The following is a 13811-nucleotide window of genomic DNA, read 5'->3' on the forward strand; positions in this document are numbered from 1 at the left end:
CTAGGCGTCCAGCCCGGGCAGCGGGGACCCACAGCTGCAGCGGCCCCGAGATCGTGGGCTTCGCTTTAGGCCCAGGCAAGGGACCCCTAGCTCCCGGGACTGCCAGCTTCGACCGTGTCCAGCTCCCATTGCTGGCTCCACCCCTACTTCCTGCTATCACTGGCCAGGGCGGCAAAGGCACCTGATTCTCCGATCATGGCTGGGGGGCAGGGCAAAGGCGGCCCCAGGGCCGCCTTTGCCCTGCCCCCCAGCTCTTAGCTCCCCCCTGGGTTTCCGATCACTGTCAGTGGCAGGGGGCTTCTTCCTGCTTTCCCTTTCGCCTCCCTGCATTGTGCCTACATATGCAAATTAACCGCCATCTTGTTGGCAGTTAACTGCCAATCTTAGTTGGCAGTTAACTGCCAATCATAGTTGGCAGTTAATTTGCATATAGCCCTGATTAGCCAATGAAAAGGGTATCGTCGTACGCCAATTACCATTTTTCTCTTAGATAGGATACTGAGAGTAAAATGATTAAACTCATGAGTTCTGGGGACACTGTGTTGGGTCTGTCTCCAGTGAGGGATGGAGGGACAGTTCTCATCTCCTAGAAACCGAGGCAGGACTGAGGGCTCAGGAAAGAGGCCCCCGAGCCTCCTAGTGCACGCCCACCTCATGCCTGTGTGGGGAGCAGGGGAGGAAGGAGTGCTGCTTGCACCCCAGAGACCACATAGCACTCTGGGCTCCTTCCTCCTGAGTCCTGCTTGTCTGTCCATCCCGTCCCCAAGGACAGACATTGTGGGGCCTCCCGGCAGTCTCCTTGAGGCCTGTCTGACCTGACGAGGTGTGCAGGGTGCAGGCAGCGGGAAAGACAAACGACCTCTCCCCAGGCTGGTCTGTCTCCATGGGCCCCTTTTCTGTCCTAAGCAGTCAGTCCATTGCAGTGGCTTATGACAGTGACTGCTAACAGATAGAAGCTCACCCTCCAAGTATGTATCTTTACTCTCTCTCTTTCCTTCTTGTTTCTTATATGTAAGTAAGGCAGGTAAAAGCAAGCAAGAAAGGGGAACTTAAAGTCCACAAAACAGAATTTAAGTTGCAAAGCATTAAATCAAAGAGGGTCATTATGTGCTAATAAAAGGAGTGATCCATAAGGAAGCTGTAACAATCCTATAGGAACCAAAAACACACACGCAGAAAACCTTAGGCAAATACAAACACATAATAAAAATCCAAAACTGGGAGGGAGCCTCTCCCAAGGACAGCTGTCGTAGGGACTTCAGTTGTTCTGTGCCAGAACTCAGCAGATACGAGAGAAAGAATATGGAGCTAGATAGACCTTCAGAGAGACCAGCAGGAAACACGACCAAGGAGAGCCCAGGTGTTGGATAAACACGAAAAGGTGACTGACCACCTTTAGGGAAATGCAAGTTAAAGTAACAATAAGGAAGCGTGGTGACAAGTCAGATGGGCAAAACTTCAAGAGTTATGACATCCAGGCCAGGGAAGAGTATGGAAAAGGTACTTTCAAAAGCTGTTGGTAGAAATGTAAATTATTGTGACAATATAGGCTATTATAATAAACTAGAGGCCCGGTACACGAAATTCGTGCATGGGTGGGGTCCCTCTGCCTGGCCAGCGGTTGGGGGTTGGGGCCGATCAGTACCGTCTCACCCAGTCCCGATTGGGGCTGATCGGGCCGGTGGTTGGGGAGGGACCATAGAGGGACCGCAGGAGGGCTCCAGGCCGTGTCTGGCCCCATCTCGCCCAGTCCCGATCGGCTGGACCCCAGCAGCAAGCTAACCTACCGGTTGGAGCATCTGCCCCCTGGTGGTCAGTGCACATTATAGCAACCAGTCGGTGAACCACTGGGTCGGACACTTAGCATATTAGGCTTTTATATATATAGGTTGTAACTCACAGCGCAGAATGCTCAGCATGCACTTTCCTTCCAGTCCCTGGTCTTAGAAACCTCATGTCCTCCCAAGGCTCTGCTCAGCCCCTTCAGCTGCCACATGAAGTAAGTTGCATCGTGTGTGTGGAAACCCTTTGCAGGCACCATGGGTGTGTCTTCTCTTCAGTTCCAATTACCCAACATAAGGAGACGCCCTCATTATCAGATAACACTATCGTGGTAAGACCCCCTGCTCAGCCTACTGCAGTGGTTTTAAATAGGTCATGGGTCGCCCTAGATGGTTTGCCTCAGTGGATAGAGCCACGGCCTACAGACTGAAGGGTCCTGGGTTCGATTCTGGTCAAGGGCACATTCCTGGGTTGTGGGCTCAATCCCTAGTAGGGGGTGTGCGGGAGGCAGCAGATCAATTCTCTCTCATGAATCAAACGTTGCTGCTCTCCTTCCAGTCCCCTCACCCCTCTTTTGTCTTTGCTGTCCCCCCCCCCCCCTACACGTTCTGCTGGGGTCTGTAAAAGGGTCAAGATTTCAGCTTCAACCAAGGATGACATTTCCACACGGCCCTCCTTCCCCGCCCATCTCTGTCCCCAGTCCTGTGGGGTCTCTCCTTCCCTCCCCTCCATCTAATTTGGTGGGCCCTGCTCTGCCCCCTCCTCCTGCAGCCTCCTGTCTCCAGCTTCCCCCTTTCTCCTCTGGGGGCAGAGCTCCCCAAAGGCAGTGCGGAGCAGGGCTGTGTGCAGAATTGTGTGGGGCTAGCCCAGGCGGGGCCTTGGAGGAGAGCTGGGATGACGGGTCACAGGGAGGAGGAGGGAGGGATGTGGAACCTGTCCTGTGGGAGAGGCACCAGGCTCCTCGGCTGCCCCCACCCAGCAGCTTTTTTAGGCTCCTTTGCAGCTGTCACCCTCCCCCCTCACTGCCTCCCACTTCCTTTCAAGTTTTGGACTCGGGTTTCTCCGACTCAGTCCCGCCGCCCCCCCCCCCCCCCCCCCGAGTCCCCAGGAGCCCGAGGCTGCCCCTTGGCCTCGGGCAGGTGCACCTGGCCTGTCACCCGCTCCCCCCCCCCCCCCCATGGTGCTATCCACTCTCTTGCAGTAGTTAGTGAAACTTAATAAAAAGAAGCAGCTCTGAAGATTATAAATTGCATACTGAGAATGCCACAGGCTGCGAAGGGCTGTGCAGTCCACAGCTCTCGGATCAGGCCTCTCAGATCATGTGTAGCAGCTTCCCGTGCCAACCAGCCCCTCCTGGCTCCTGCCTGCCTCTGCCCAGGGCTCGGGCCAAACCCTGGGAGCTTCCTGATGGCTCTCACCTCACACCTCACTTTCCAATCCAGCGCCTGCAGCAAGCTAGCCTATTGGTTGGAGCATCTGCCCACTGGTGGTCAGTGCGCATCATAGCAACTGGTCGAGGGGTCGAACTCCCAGTGAAATTCTGGTCGAGGGGACAATTTGCATATTAGGCTTTTATTATATAGGATTATAATATTTGGGGGGAAGTAAACCTTTAACACGTTAAATGCCCAGTCAGTCACCAGTGACTGACACTATACTTTTTGTCCGGAAGACAAAACAGGCTGGGCGCTTAACGTGTTAAATATCTCCTATATGTCAGTGCTCACACCCTTTGACTCAGCAGAGTGTGTTTTGGGAATCTGCGCTACAGAAATAACAGACCAGAATGACCTGGGTGTGCCTGTAGATGTGTGTACTGCAGCATTGTTTGTAGGCATCCCATCGGAGGAACTTGACTATTCATAAGTGGAATAATCTTGAATAAAGCTGAAGGATGTCCACACTCTGGAATATTACGTATTCAGCTGTTAAGGACTTGTCACTGTCAATGTGGACACATCATTGACTAGGAAAGCAAGTGGAAAAATAATGCATCTGATTCAACCCATCCTTATAAACCCCATGCAAGATAGATGTGAATGTGTGAATACGCACCTGAATATGAAGAAAGGCGTGGACGCATCAACCACATGGGCAATTGTTGTCACTGTAGGAAGGTGGGATGGAGAAGAGATCTTGATTTTCTTTGACTTTATAATAAGCACATAATACTTTTATAATTAACAAAAATTAATAATAGATCCATTAAGAATTTTACCAAAGTAATACATTTTCTAGGAAATGTAGTGTTTCATCATGGACATTTTAAGTGGTTAAAAAATGTATGTACTTTTCTGTGAATCACAGCAGCATTTGTTTTCATTCTCTATAATCAGCATTTGCAATGTGTTATTTTTATATTTTAATGGAATGTGACGGCCACCTGTTCTATACTCCTAGGTGCTCTGTTGTTTTACTTCTAAACTATGTTTGCTTTCCACAGGACTGTCTTCACCAGTGGACTACAGTGTAGTGGAGCTGGAACAAGAACTTGAAAATGTAAAGATTTTTAAGAAAAAATTAGGTACATTTTCCCCCTTGACTTGATTTCTTATTAAAGTCTTTCCTGTAGTCTGAAATATTAAAAAACGCATTAAATCTTTAGTTTATGTTACAAACTTCAGTCTGTCCAAGCCATTTGGGGAGAGGATAAGCATGCATCAACTCACTTTTTGTTTTGTTTTTTCATGTTTACAAAATGAATTTTTAAAACAAACTGATTTTTAAAGGTGTCGTTCTATTGTCTTTTCACTTGCATTATTCCTGACAAGTAATCATCTGTCATCTTTATCTTTTATTGTGCCTTTATCTTCTTTTCAGATCTCCTCTTTATCATTGATTTAGAACAATTTTATTGTGATGTGCCTTTGAGTAATTTTATTTATGTTTCTTATCCTTTGGGTTCATTGATTTTTTTTTGACCTGGGAAATTATAATTGTCATCTCATGTGGAAACTTTTTGCCATTACTTTTCCAAGTATTTTTTCTTCTTCTGTCTGTGCCTCCCTTTCCAAGGACTCCAATTTCATGTACAATAGCTCTTATAAAGTTGCCCCATAACTCAAGGATGTTCCCTTACTTTTCATGTGGTTTGTTTTCCTCTGTGTGTTTCATTTCAGATAGTTTGTATTGCTATGTCTTCATGTTTACTAATTTTTTTCCTCTCAGTGTTAGTCTGCCTTTAATCCCACCTATTGTATTTATTTCTCAGACACTGCAATTTTTATCTCTTGAAGTTCTGTTGAGGCCTGTTTTATATCTTCCATATGTCTAATTAGCATCTTTAATTTGATACCCACCTTTTTGAAAATATGGAATACAGTTTTAATAACACTTGTAATGTTTTTATCTGCTAATTCTAACATCTATGTTTATTCTAGAAGAGTTTCAATTGATTGACTTACTGTATTTTTGTGCCTATTTGCATGCATGGCAACTTTGGGTACTAGCTACTGTGAATCTTACATTGTTCAGTGCTAATGTTTTTGTATTCCTGTAAGTGAGGAACTTTGTTTTGGGATGCAGTGACGTTATTTATAAACAGTTTGATATTATCAGGTCTTGCCTTGAAGACTTGTTAGGCTGGGCCAGAATGACATTTCGTCTAGGGCAGCGGTTCTCAACTTGTGGGTCGCGACCCTTTTGGTGATCGAACAACCCTTTCACAGGGGTCGCCTAAAGACCATCCTGCATATCAGATATTTACATTACGATTCATAACAGTAGCAACATTACAGTTATGAAGTAGCAACGAAAATAATTTTATGGTTGGGGGGGTCACAACATGAGGAACTGTTTTAAAGGGCCAGAAGGTTGAGAACTACTGGTCTAGGGCTACTAGTAGTAGTTCCCTGCTACATCCTACCCAATGTCTTGAGGGAGCAGCATGGTTCTTGACCCTTTGTGATTGTTGTATGCTGTTCCTTTCACTCATTTTGGGGTGGTGCTTTCTTCACATACCAGAACTGATCATTACCCTCCTCCAGTCCTCGGGGTTTCTCTGCGCAATAGTCTCCTCTCTGGCACTTGCTCTGCAAAATCCTGCTGACTTGGTCTCTCCAGACCCATTGTATGTCCTCAACTCAGGGATGGAACTGGGCTCTGCTTGGGTTCCTCCTCCCTGCACCGGCGCCCGCGTGGGAGCTCTCCCTAGATAGTGAGCTGGGGCAGACACAGGGCTTGAGGGTTTGTTCCCCATCTTTCAGAAGCCATTGCCCTTCAGTGATCAGATGTCCCAGGCTTGAAAACTGTTGTTTCATATACATGTATTTTTTGGTCTTTAAATTGCTTCAGGCTGTACAGTAACTCTGGTCCCCAAGACAGTTGTTACTCTGTCTTCAGAAGGGCAAGTTGAATATTATGTTGTTGAAAATCATATATGCAGTTCAATCATTTTCATTTCGTAAACATCATTACATTGCTGCAGGTTACTTTCTTCATCCTGCTGTTGATGGATGTTGAAATGTTTCCAGTCTTGTGCTAATGTGAATACTATTGGTATAGACATTCTTCTACATAATCTCTTGGTACAAGTGAAATTATAGGATCACTGGATGTTTCTGTACAACGTTTGCAGATCACCCCAAACCTTCCCAGGTAGTTGTGTTACTTTGTATTCCTGTGAGGTACCAGGAAGGCTCCCTGCTGCCCCCCATCCTTGCCAACAATCCACGGTGCTGCACTTCTCCATTTGTTCCAGTTCAGGGCATCCGATTTGGTGTTCAGTTTGCATGACCCTGATTTGTGTTTCCAGTGTTCATTTAGCTTCTGCTGAAAAACATTTGTGAGTATTTCATTTAGTGCTGGTTTGCTGGCAACAAATTCTCTCAGTTTTTATCTGAAAACACTAGGGGCCCGGTGCACGAAATTCGTGCACTGGGTGTGTGTGGGGGAGTGTCCCTCAGCCCAGCCTGCCCCCTCTCACATACTGGGAGCCCTCAGGCGTTGACCCCCATCACCTTCCAATCGCAGGATCAGCCCCTTGCCCAGCCTGACGCCTGGGCCAGAGGCGTCAGGCCTGGGCAGGGGACCCTCATTTCCCCCCATCACTGGTTCTGCCCCCAGCCCAGGCCTGATGCCTCTGGCCCAGGCGTCAGGCCTGGGCAGGGGACCCCCAGACCCCTCCGATTGCTGGCTCTGCCCCTTGCCCAGGCCTGACGCCTCCACCAGAGGTGTCAGGCTTGGACAGGGGACCCCCATCTCCCCCCGATCACTGGCTCTGGCCCCCGCCCAGGTCTGATGCCTCAGCCAGAGGAGTTGACCCTCATCACCCTCCGATCACCAATCACCGGATCGGCCCCTTGACCAGGCCTGAGGCCTCCGGCAGAGGTGTCAGGCCTGGGCAGGGGACCCCCAGCTCCCCGTGGTTGCAGGCTCCACCCCTGCCCAGGCCTAACGCCTCTGGCCTAGGCGTCCAGCCCGGGCAGCGGGGACCCGCAGCTGCAGCGGCCCCGCGATCGTGGGCTTCGCTTTAGGCCCAGGAAAGGGACCCCTAGCTCCTGGGACTGCCAGCTTCGACCGTGCCCAGCTCCCATCGTTGGCTCCACCCCTACTTCCTGCTATCACTGGCCAGGGCGGCAAAGGCACCTGATTCTCCGATCATGGCTGGGGGGCAGGGCAAAGGTGGCCCCAGGGCCGCCTTTGCCATGCCCCTCAGCTCTTAGCTACCCCCTGGGTTTCCGATCACTGTCAGTGGCAGGGGGCTTCTTCCTGCTTTCCTTTCGCCTCCCTGCATTGTGCCTACATATGCAAATTAGCTGCCATCTTGTTGGCAGTTAACTGCCAATCTTAGTTGGCAGTTAACTGCCAATCTTAGTTGGCAGTTAATTTGCATATAGCCCTGATTAGCCAATGAAAAGGGTATCCTCGTACGCCAATTACCATTTTTCTCTTTTATTAGTGTAGATTTTTACTTTGCTTTCTTGTTTGTGGGGCATTTACATGGAATTTGAACTCTTATCGGGTAATTTTCATCATTGTAAAGATGCCATCCAGAGTCGTCTCAGTGCCCTTGGGTAGGGCTGCTAGATTTCCTTTTGTCTTTGTCTTTCTACTGATCTTCCTTCACTTCTTTTCAGCTGTTGTAACTGTCGTCAAAATGATCACACTCTTATCTTTAATGACAATATTTTTCAGTTCTAGAAATTCCATTTGATGATTTTTCTAGATTCAATTTGTGACATTTGCCATCTCATTATTTGTCTTAGTGAGCATGTTACTCAGTTACTTTAAGGCCACTTCCTGATAAGCCCACTATCTGGATCAGCTGAAAGTGTTTCTGTTCTTTTTTCCTTTGTTCTGCCTCCTGGTAATATTTGAATAAACGCTAGACACTTTTTATGTGTCACTGTAGAAACATGGTGATAGTCTCTTCTTTTTGAAAGGACTTCCTTTAGCTTCTGGCAGGCAGTTAGAGTAGGGACAGATCCCTTTAATCTGAGATAGTTGGAGACGGGGTTTTGGCCTTTACTAGGGGGTCTATTTCTAGTTTGGTATTGCTCCTAGAGTATAGCTTCTCCTTGGTCCTGAAAGCCTGGTTGTTTCGTTATTGACTGTTACACTGTCTTCTTCATGAACCTTGAACTCTAGTTTTACCTTTCAAGAAACATAAGCCCGACGGAGCTCAGCTTGGCTTCTCTGTCCCTCTCCTCATGCTGAGCTTTGCAGGGCCAGTGGCTGCCTCGCGCTCTCCTTCCTCTCCTCTTCTCTGTCAAGTGCCGACAGCCTCAGTCGCCCCAAACTTCAATTTTTGTCTCCTTGGCTCTGCTGAGTTTGCTGAAAGCTTTGCTTTAGGAAAGTGGGTTTTCTTTCACCCACTGATTTCTGCTTATTTCTCAGCCTTGTGGGTCCATGCAGTTACATCTGGAAAATGTCGGGGAAGGAGTGTGCCTTCATTTCACAGACACTGGCCCCTCAGTGTTGATTGTCATGGTGATTCTGACACCTTCATACAGATTTTCAATAAAGTGAATTTGATCCGCCTTCTCCAGGTGTTTATGGCCTGGGACAGTGTGACGTGAGGGAGCCCCTTGCAGCCCAGAGTGGAAGTTTGCTCTCAGCCTCTAGCAATGGGAGTGATGTGAGAGTAGAGGGGATTTTTACTCCTGTTACTTTAGTCATTCCAATCTGTATCAATATATAAACCCATGTCAAATAAAAATATCTCTATATCTTCAGAGTAAGCTATAAATTAACATTTTATTTCATTAGCAATTGAAATGTCTTTAAAGAGCTAAAATTTAAGCATCACAGGACTAAGTTGTGTAATGTAGCAGACTAACTCTAAATCTCTGATTTGTATGGCTTGTGGAGGAAAATGTAAAATAATTTGTGTTTTTTAAAAATTATATAAAAATAATGCATTCTGATTATAGTAGTAAGGAATAAATGGGAATGTGGAGAGGATTTTGGGCCATTTCTGAAATCTTCTGTTGTGTTGTTTCTCCTACTAGAGAGGCGGAAGAAGGCGTCGGCTTGGGAAAGAAATTTGGTGTATCCTGCGGTCATGGTTCTCCTTCTCATTGAGACGGTAGGAATTGATTTGCCTGGTTGCATAAAGCAAATTATTTGATATTTACTTTACTGTTTGAATATGGCAATTCCCTCAGCGAAGTGCAGGTAAACTGGTTTTCTATTAGTAAGATTAAAATGCATCCATGCTTCTATGTGCAAAAACTTGATAGAACCAAAATAGAAATGAATGGTAATTTTTAAAAAGTCCTCAAGCTTATCTATTTCTTCGTGAAAGCAGGAAATTCATTCTTTGTTTCATTGAAAATGCAGAGCAGAGGAGGTGCTGGAAACACTGTCAGACTCACGGGAGGCTGTGAGCAGGCGTCAGGGAGCCAGTTCTGATGGATTATAACTATTTGTAACTTGGGGTGGGGGGAGGTTGGATTTTCAGTTGGTGAGATCTGTGAATAAGTGGATCTGTGTTATTAGCATTTGTCACAAGTTTTGAAATTATAATAATTTATAGAATGTTTTAGAATTTGTTCTGGGGTTTTGTAGACAGTCTAATGACTTTAGGGTTTTATGTAGAATTTTTGTTTGGACTACTTTTCTCTCCTGAAGCATACAGTTGGTTGGCCACTTAGATTTTAATATATATGTATTGGCAAAATGTCTTTGAAATGTAGAACTGACAACTGACTTTTTGTGTCGTAGTCCATCTCGGTCCTCCTGGTGGCTTGTAATATCCTTTGCCTGTTGGTTGATGAAACAGCAATGCCAAAGGGAACGAGGGTAAAGTAGAATGTTTAACATGTCTTTCTTTTGCAAGTGTATCTGCATGTACACCCTGAGTGCTTCAGATAAGCCAGTTAAAGTCACCTTTCTGTATGCGTATACTTTACGTTGTGTGAATTTCTTTATGCAAGGGGCCTTCATAAATAGCCTTTATAAACTACTATAGGCCCGATGCACGAAATTCTTGCAAGGGGCTCAGCCCTCGCAGCCACGGCGGCTGCCTCGGCCCTTGCAGCCCTGGTTTTGTCTGGAAGGTCGTCTGGTCTAATTAGCATATTATGCTTTTACTAGAGGCCCAGTGCACGGATTTGTGCACCGGTTGGGTCCCTCAGCTTGGCCTGTGGGAATCAGGCCGAAACCAACTCTCTGACATCCCCCGAGGGGTCCCGGATTGCGAGAGGGTGGTTCTTGGGTGACACACCCCAGAATCGGGCTCATCACCCGAGAACCGCAGTTGCTAAGTCATGGTAGCTTGGCAGCTCCTGTGTTGAGCGTCTGCCCCCTGGTGGTCAGTGCACGTCATAGCTACCAGTTGGCCAGTCGGACAGTCGCTTAGGCTTTTATATATATAGACTAGAGGCCCGGTGCACAAAAATTTGTGCACTCGGGGGGGGAGGGGGGTACCTCAGCCCGGCCTGTGCCCTCTCGCAGTCTGGGACCCCTCGGGAGATAACAACCTGCTGGCTTAGGCCTGCTCCCGGGTGGCAGAGGGCAGGCCCAATCCCTAGGTGCAGCCCCTGGTTGGGCTCAGAGCAGGGCCAATTGGGGAGTTGGGGCGCCGCCCCCTGTCATGCACAGAGCAGGGCGGATCGGGAGGTTGCGATGCCACCCTCAGTCACGCTCAGGGTAGGGCTGATTGGGGGGTTGGGGCGCTGCCCCCTGTCACGCACAGAGCAGGGCCGATCAGGGGGTTGGGGAGCTCCCCCCTGTCACGCACAGAGCAGGGTCAATCAGGGGGTTGGGGAGCCCCCCCCGTCACACACAGAGCAGGGCCAATCAGGGGGTTGGGGTGCCGCCACTCTCACACTCGGGGCAGGGCCGATGGGGAGGTTATGGCTCTACCCTGTCACACACAGAGCAGGGCCCGTGGGGTGGGGGGGTTGGGGTGCTGCACCCTGTCACACACAGAGCCGCAGCGTGATCAGGGGGTTGGGGAGCTCCCCCCTATCAGGCACAGAGCAGGGCCGATCAGGGGGTTGGGGTGCCTTCCCCTGTCAGGAACAGAGCAGGGCCAATAGGGAGGTTGTGGCCCCGCCCCTGTCACACCCAGAGCCGCAGGGCGATCAGGGGGTTTGGGCGCTGCCCCCTGTCACGCTGATCCCGGTGCCGGGAGGCCTCTCAGCTCCGCTGATCCCGGTGCTGGGAGGCATATTACCCTTTTACTATATAGAATAGAGGCCTGGTGCATGGGTGGGGGCCAGCTGGTTTGCCCTGAAGGGTGTCCTGGATCAGGGTGGGGGTCCCCACTGGGGTGCCTAGCCAGCCTGGGTGAGGGGATGATGGCTGTTTGCAGCTGGTCACACCCCCTTCAGGGTGGGGGTCCCCACTGGGGTGCCTGGCCAGTCTGGCTGAGGGGCTGAGGGCTGTTTTCAGGCTGGGACTGAAGCTCCCAACTGCTCCTTTTTTTCTTTTTTTTTTTTTTTTTTTATTCTGGGCCAGCTTTAGCTGTGAGGCTTGGCTCCAGCTCTGAGGCCTCAGCTGCTGAAAACAGGTATCTGGTTTGTTTCAGTTCTATAATCGAAACTCTGTATCAACTCCAGCTCTGAGATCCCAGCTCTCTGAAAGCTGGTTTCTGGGGTTTTGTTTAGCTTCTATATTTGTTACAATGTTTTTTAAACTGCAAGCTCAGAGGCCGGCAAGGCAGGCGGGGAACGTTGCAGTCCTCTGTCACTGAAGCAAGCAAGCCTCATGTTTAGTTTAAGCTGCCTGGCTGCCGGCCGCCATCTTGGCTGGCAGTTAATTTGCATATCACCCTGATTAGCCAATGGGAAGGGTAGCGGTCGTACGCCAATTACCATGTTTCTCTTTTATTAGATAGGATTATAGATGGTTTTGTTTCTGGTATCTGGATTGGCCGGGCCTTTTATCAAAAATCAGATACACTTCATATCAGAGTTTATCTTTGTTTTACTGAAATTGATTACTTGTGATTTTTTTAAAAAAATGTACACTCTGAAATAGTGACATGTGAAGAGTTTATTAAATGGGTTCATTGGGTTTGTGAGAGACGCAACTGTGTGGTTGATGGGAGTCCCACTTCAGGAGAGTCTACACTTTATGACACTGTGTCAAAATGTTCAGTTACTGGCGAGAGTAAGAAGTATATCTTTTTATGAGTTAACTTAGTTTTCTCTCGTTAAAAGATTGATGATTTTATTAAAATCTGTCAATTAGCTGATTTGAATATATATTTTCATCAAGAAGATAGTTACCACTAAATATTCATAGTTGACATAGTTTTTTCTAGATGTCTCTAAACTTTTACATACTTAAAGTAACATTTAAGTTTTGGCATTCATTATATTTTTCCAAGTCAGCCACTTTCCCATTCCCCATAGAAATGACTTAAAAACTTTTAGACTTTTGATGCCCTTCTCTCTCTAATACACCAGTTCTCTCATAGAGAAAAGCCATTGTCTTCTTAATGCCTTCCCTTCGGTCTATGATGAAGATACCCTGTTCTTCCCAAAGCTAATTCATTCAGACCTAGTTCTTGATTTGGATCCCCCCTCACACCATTGTCCCTCGTGCCATCTGTCCCTGCCACTCTCTCCACAGTGTGAGCTACCAGCAGGCTCCAGGTGCCTCATTCCACTAACAAGCAGCAGCAACAGCCAGCCTCCTCCTACAGCCCGGTCTTCGTCTTTTGTTTACTCCCAATCCCATTGATAAGAGCAAGAAGTCACCTACTGCGTTGACTTCTAGCTACTTTTTAACCCATTCTTATATACTATATACTAAGTAAACCTTACGTCATAGTAGAGAGGGACTTATACCTGGTAGGCTCCTTGCATGATTGTGTAAATAAATCAGGTCACCTTAATCCTACCTGTGTAGGCCTCTGAAGACAGGGAATAGTTCCAAAATGTTTTTTATCACAGTTGTTGGGGAGGAAAATTTTTTTCTTCTACCCTTCTAGGTTCATTTGTCTGGTCTAAGAATTAAATTGACAAAGAGACAGAAAAACAGGAGAAAATAAAATTTAATTACCTAAGTACATAAGGAGACCCCATAGAATGAGATCTCAAGAAATGATCAAAGCAGGGAATATGTATACCATTCTTAGACAAAGAAACAGTTACTTATGAAGATCGCACAAAACAGAGAGTTTGCGTTTGGGTTAGGGACCTAATTGAAGAAGTAACAAAGTCTGTTTGTATAGCGACCTCGGCCCTGAACTCCCCCTCTCTGGCACAGGGACCTTTGTTCCTTGTGTTAGGGGAACAGGAGGCCAGAGTGTGCTTCTTGTACTGGCGGGCTCTCCAGCAACTAATTTGAAATGACCAACATGCCGCCGTGGCCTATTTTGGGGCGGCCTGCCCGAGTCCCATTGCAGTCAGGATGCTTATTATGCCTAAGTTAGAATGTATAGAGAATATTTATTATTTCTTGTTTATGTTTTCTTAGTGTGACTATACATTTTTTTATCCTGGTATTTCTCTTAGATGTAATAGAAGCTGATTGTAAGTAAGCCATTCATATTCATATAGTTGCTTTAATTAATAAGCTATGGAAATATTGTTCCTACTTCATTAAGAAATAATTTTTCTCCTGTTTGGTCT

The 13811-nt window shown here is 47.3% G+C and overlaps 1 protein-coding gene across 12 annotated transcripts in view; it reads left to right on the forward strand.

Moving 5' to 3' along the window:
- LMBR1 (limb development membrane protein 1) overlaps positions 1-13811 on the forward strand; it is a 129097-nt gene that overhangs the window by 86504 nt on the left and 28782 nt on the right. For 9 of the 12 annotated variants that reach the window (XM_059711356.1, XM_059711360.1, XM_059711351.1 and 6 more), the window contains 3 exons: positions 4226-4306; positions 9234-9310; positions 9949-10026. In XM_059711356.1, the coding sequence (XP_059567339.1) occupies positions 4226-4306; positions 9234-9310; positions 9949-10026 (236 nt within the window). The remainder of the gene's footprint in view (positions 1-4225; positions 4307-9233; positions 9311-9948; positions 10027-13811) is intronic. The other 3 variants (XM_059711350.1, XM_059711355.1, XM_059711354.1) reach the window with 2 other exon arrangements.

Source organism: Myotis daubentonii, chromosome 10 (genome assembly GCF_963259705.1).
Source record: "Myotis daubentonii chromosome 10, mMyoDau2.1, whole genome shotgun sequence".
NCBI classification, from domain to species: domain Eukaryota; kingdom Metazoa; phylum Chordata; class Mammalia; order Chiroptera; family Vespertilionidae; genus Myotis; species Myotis daubentonii.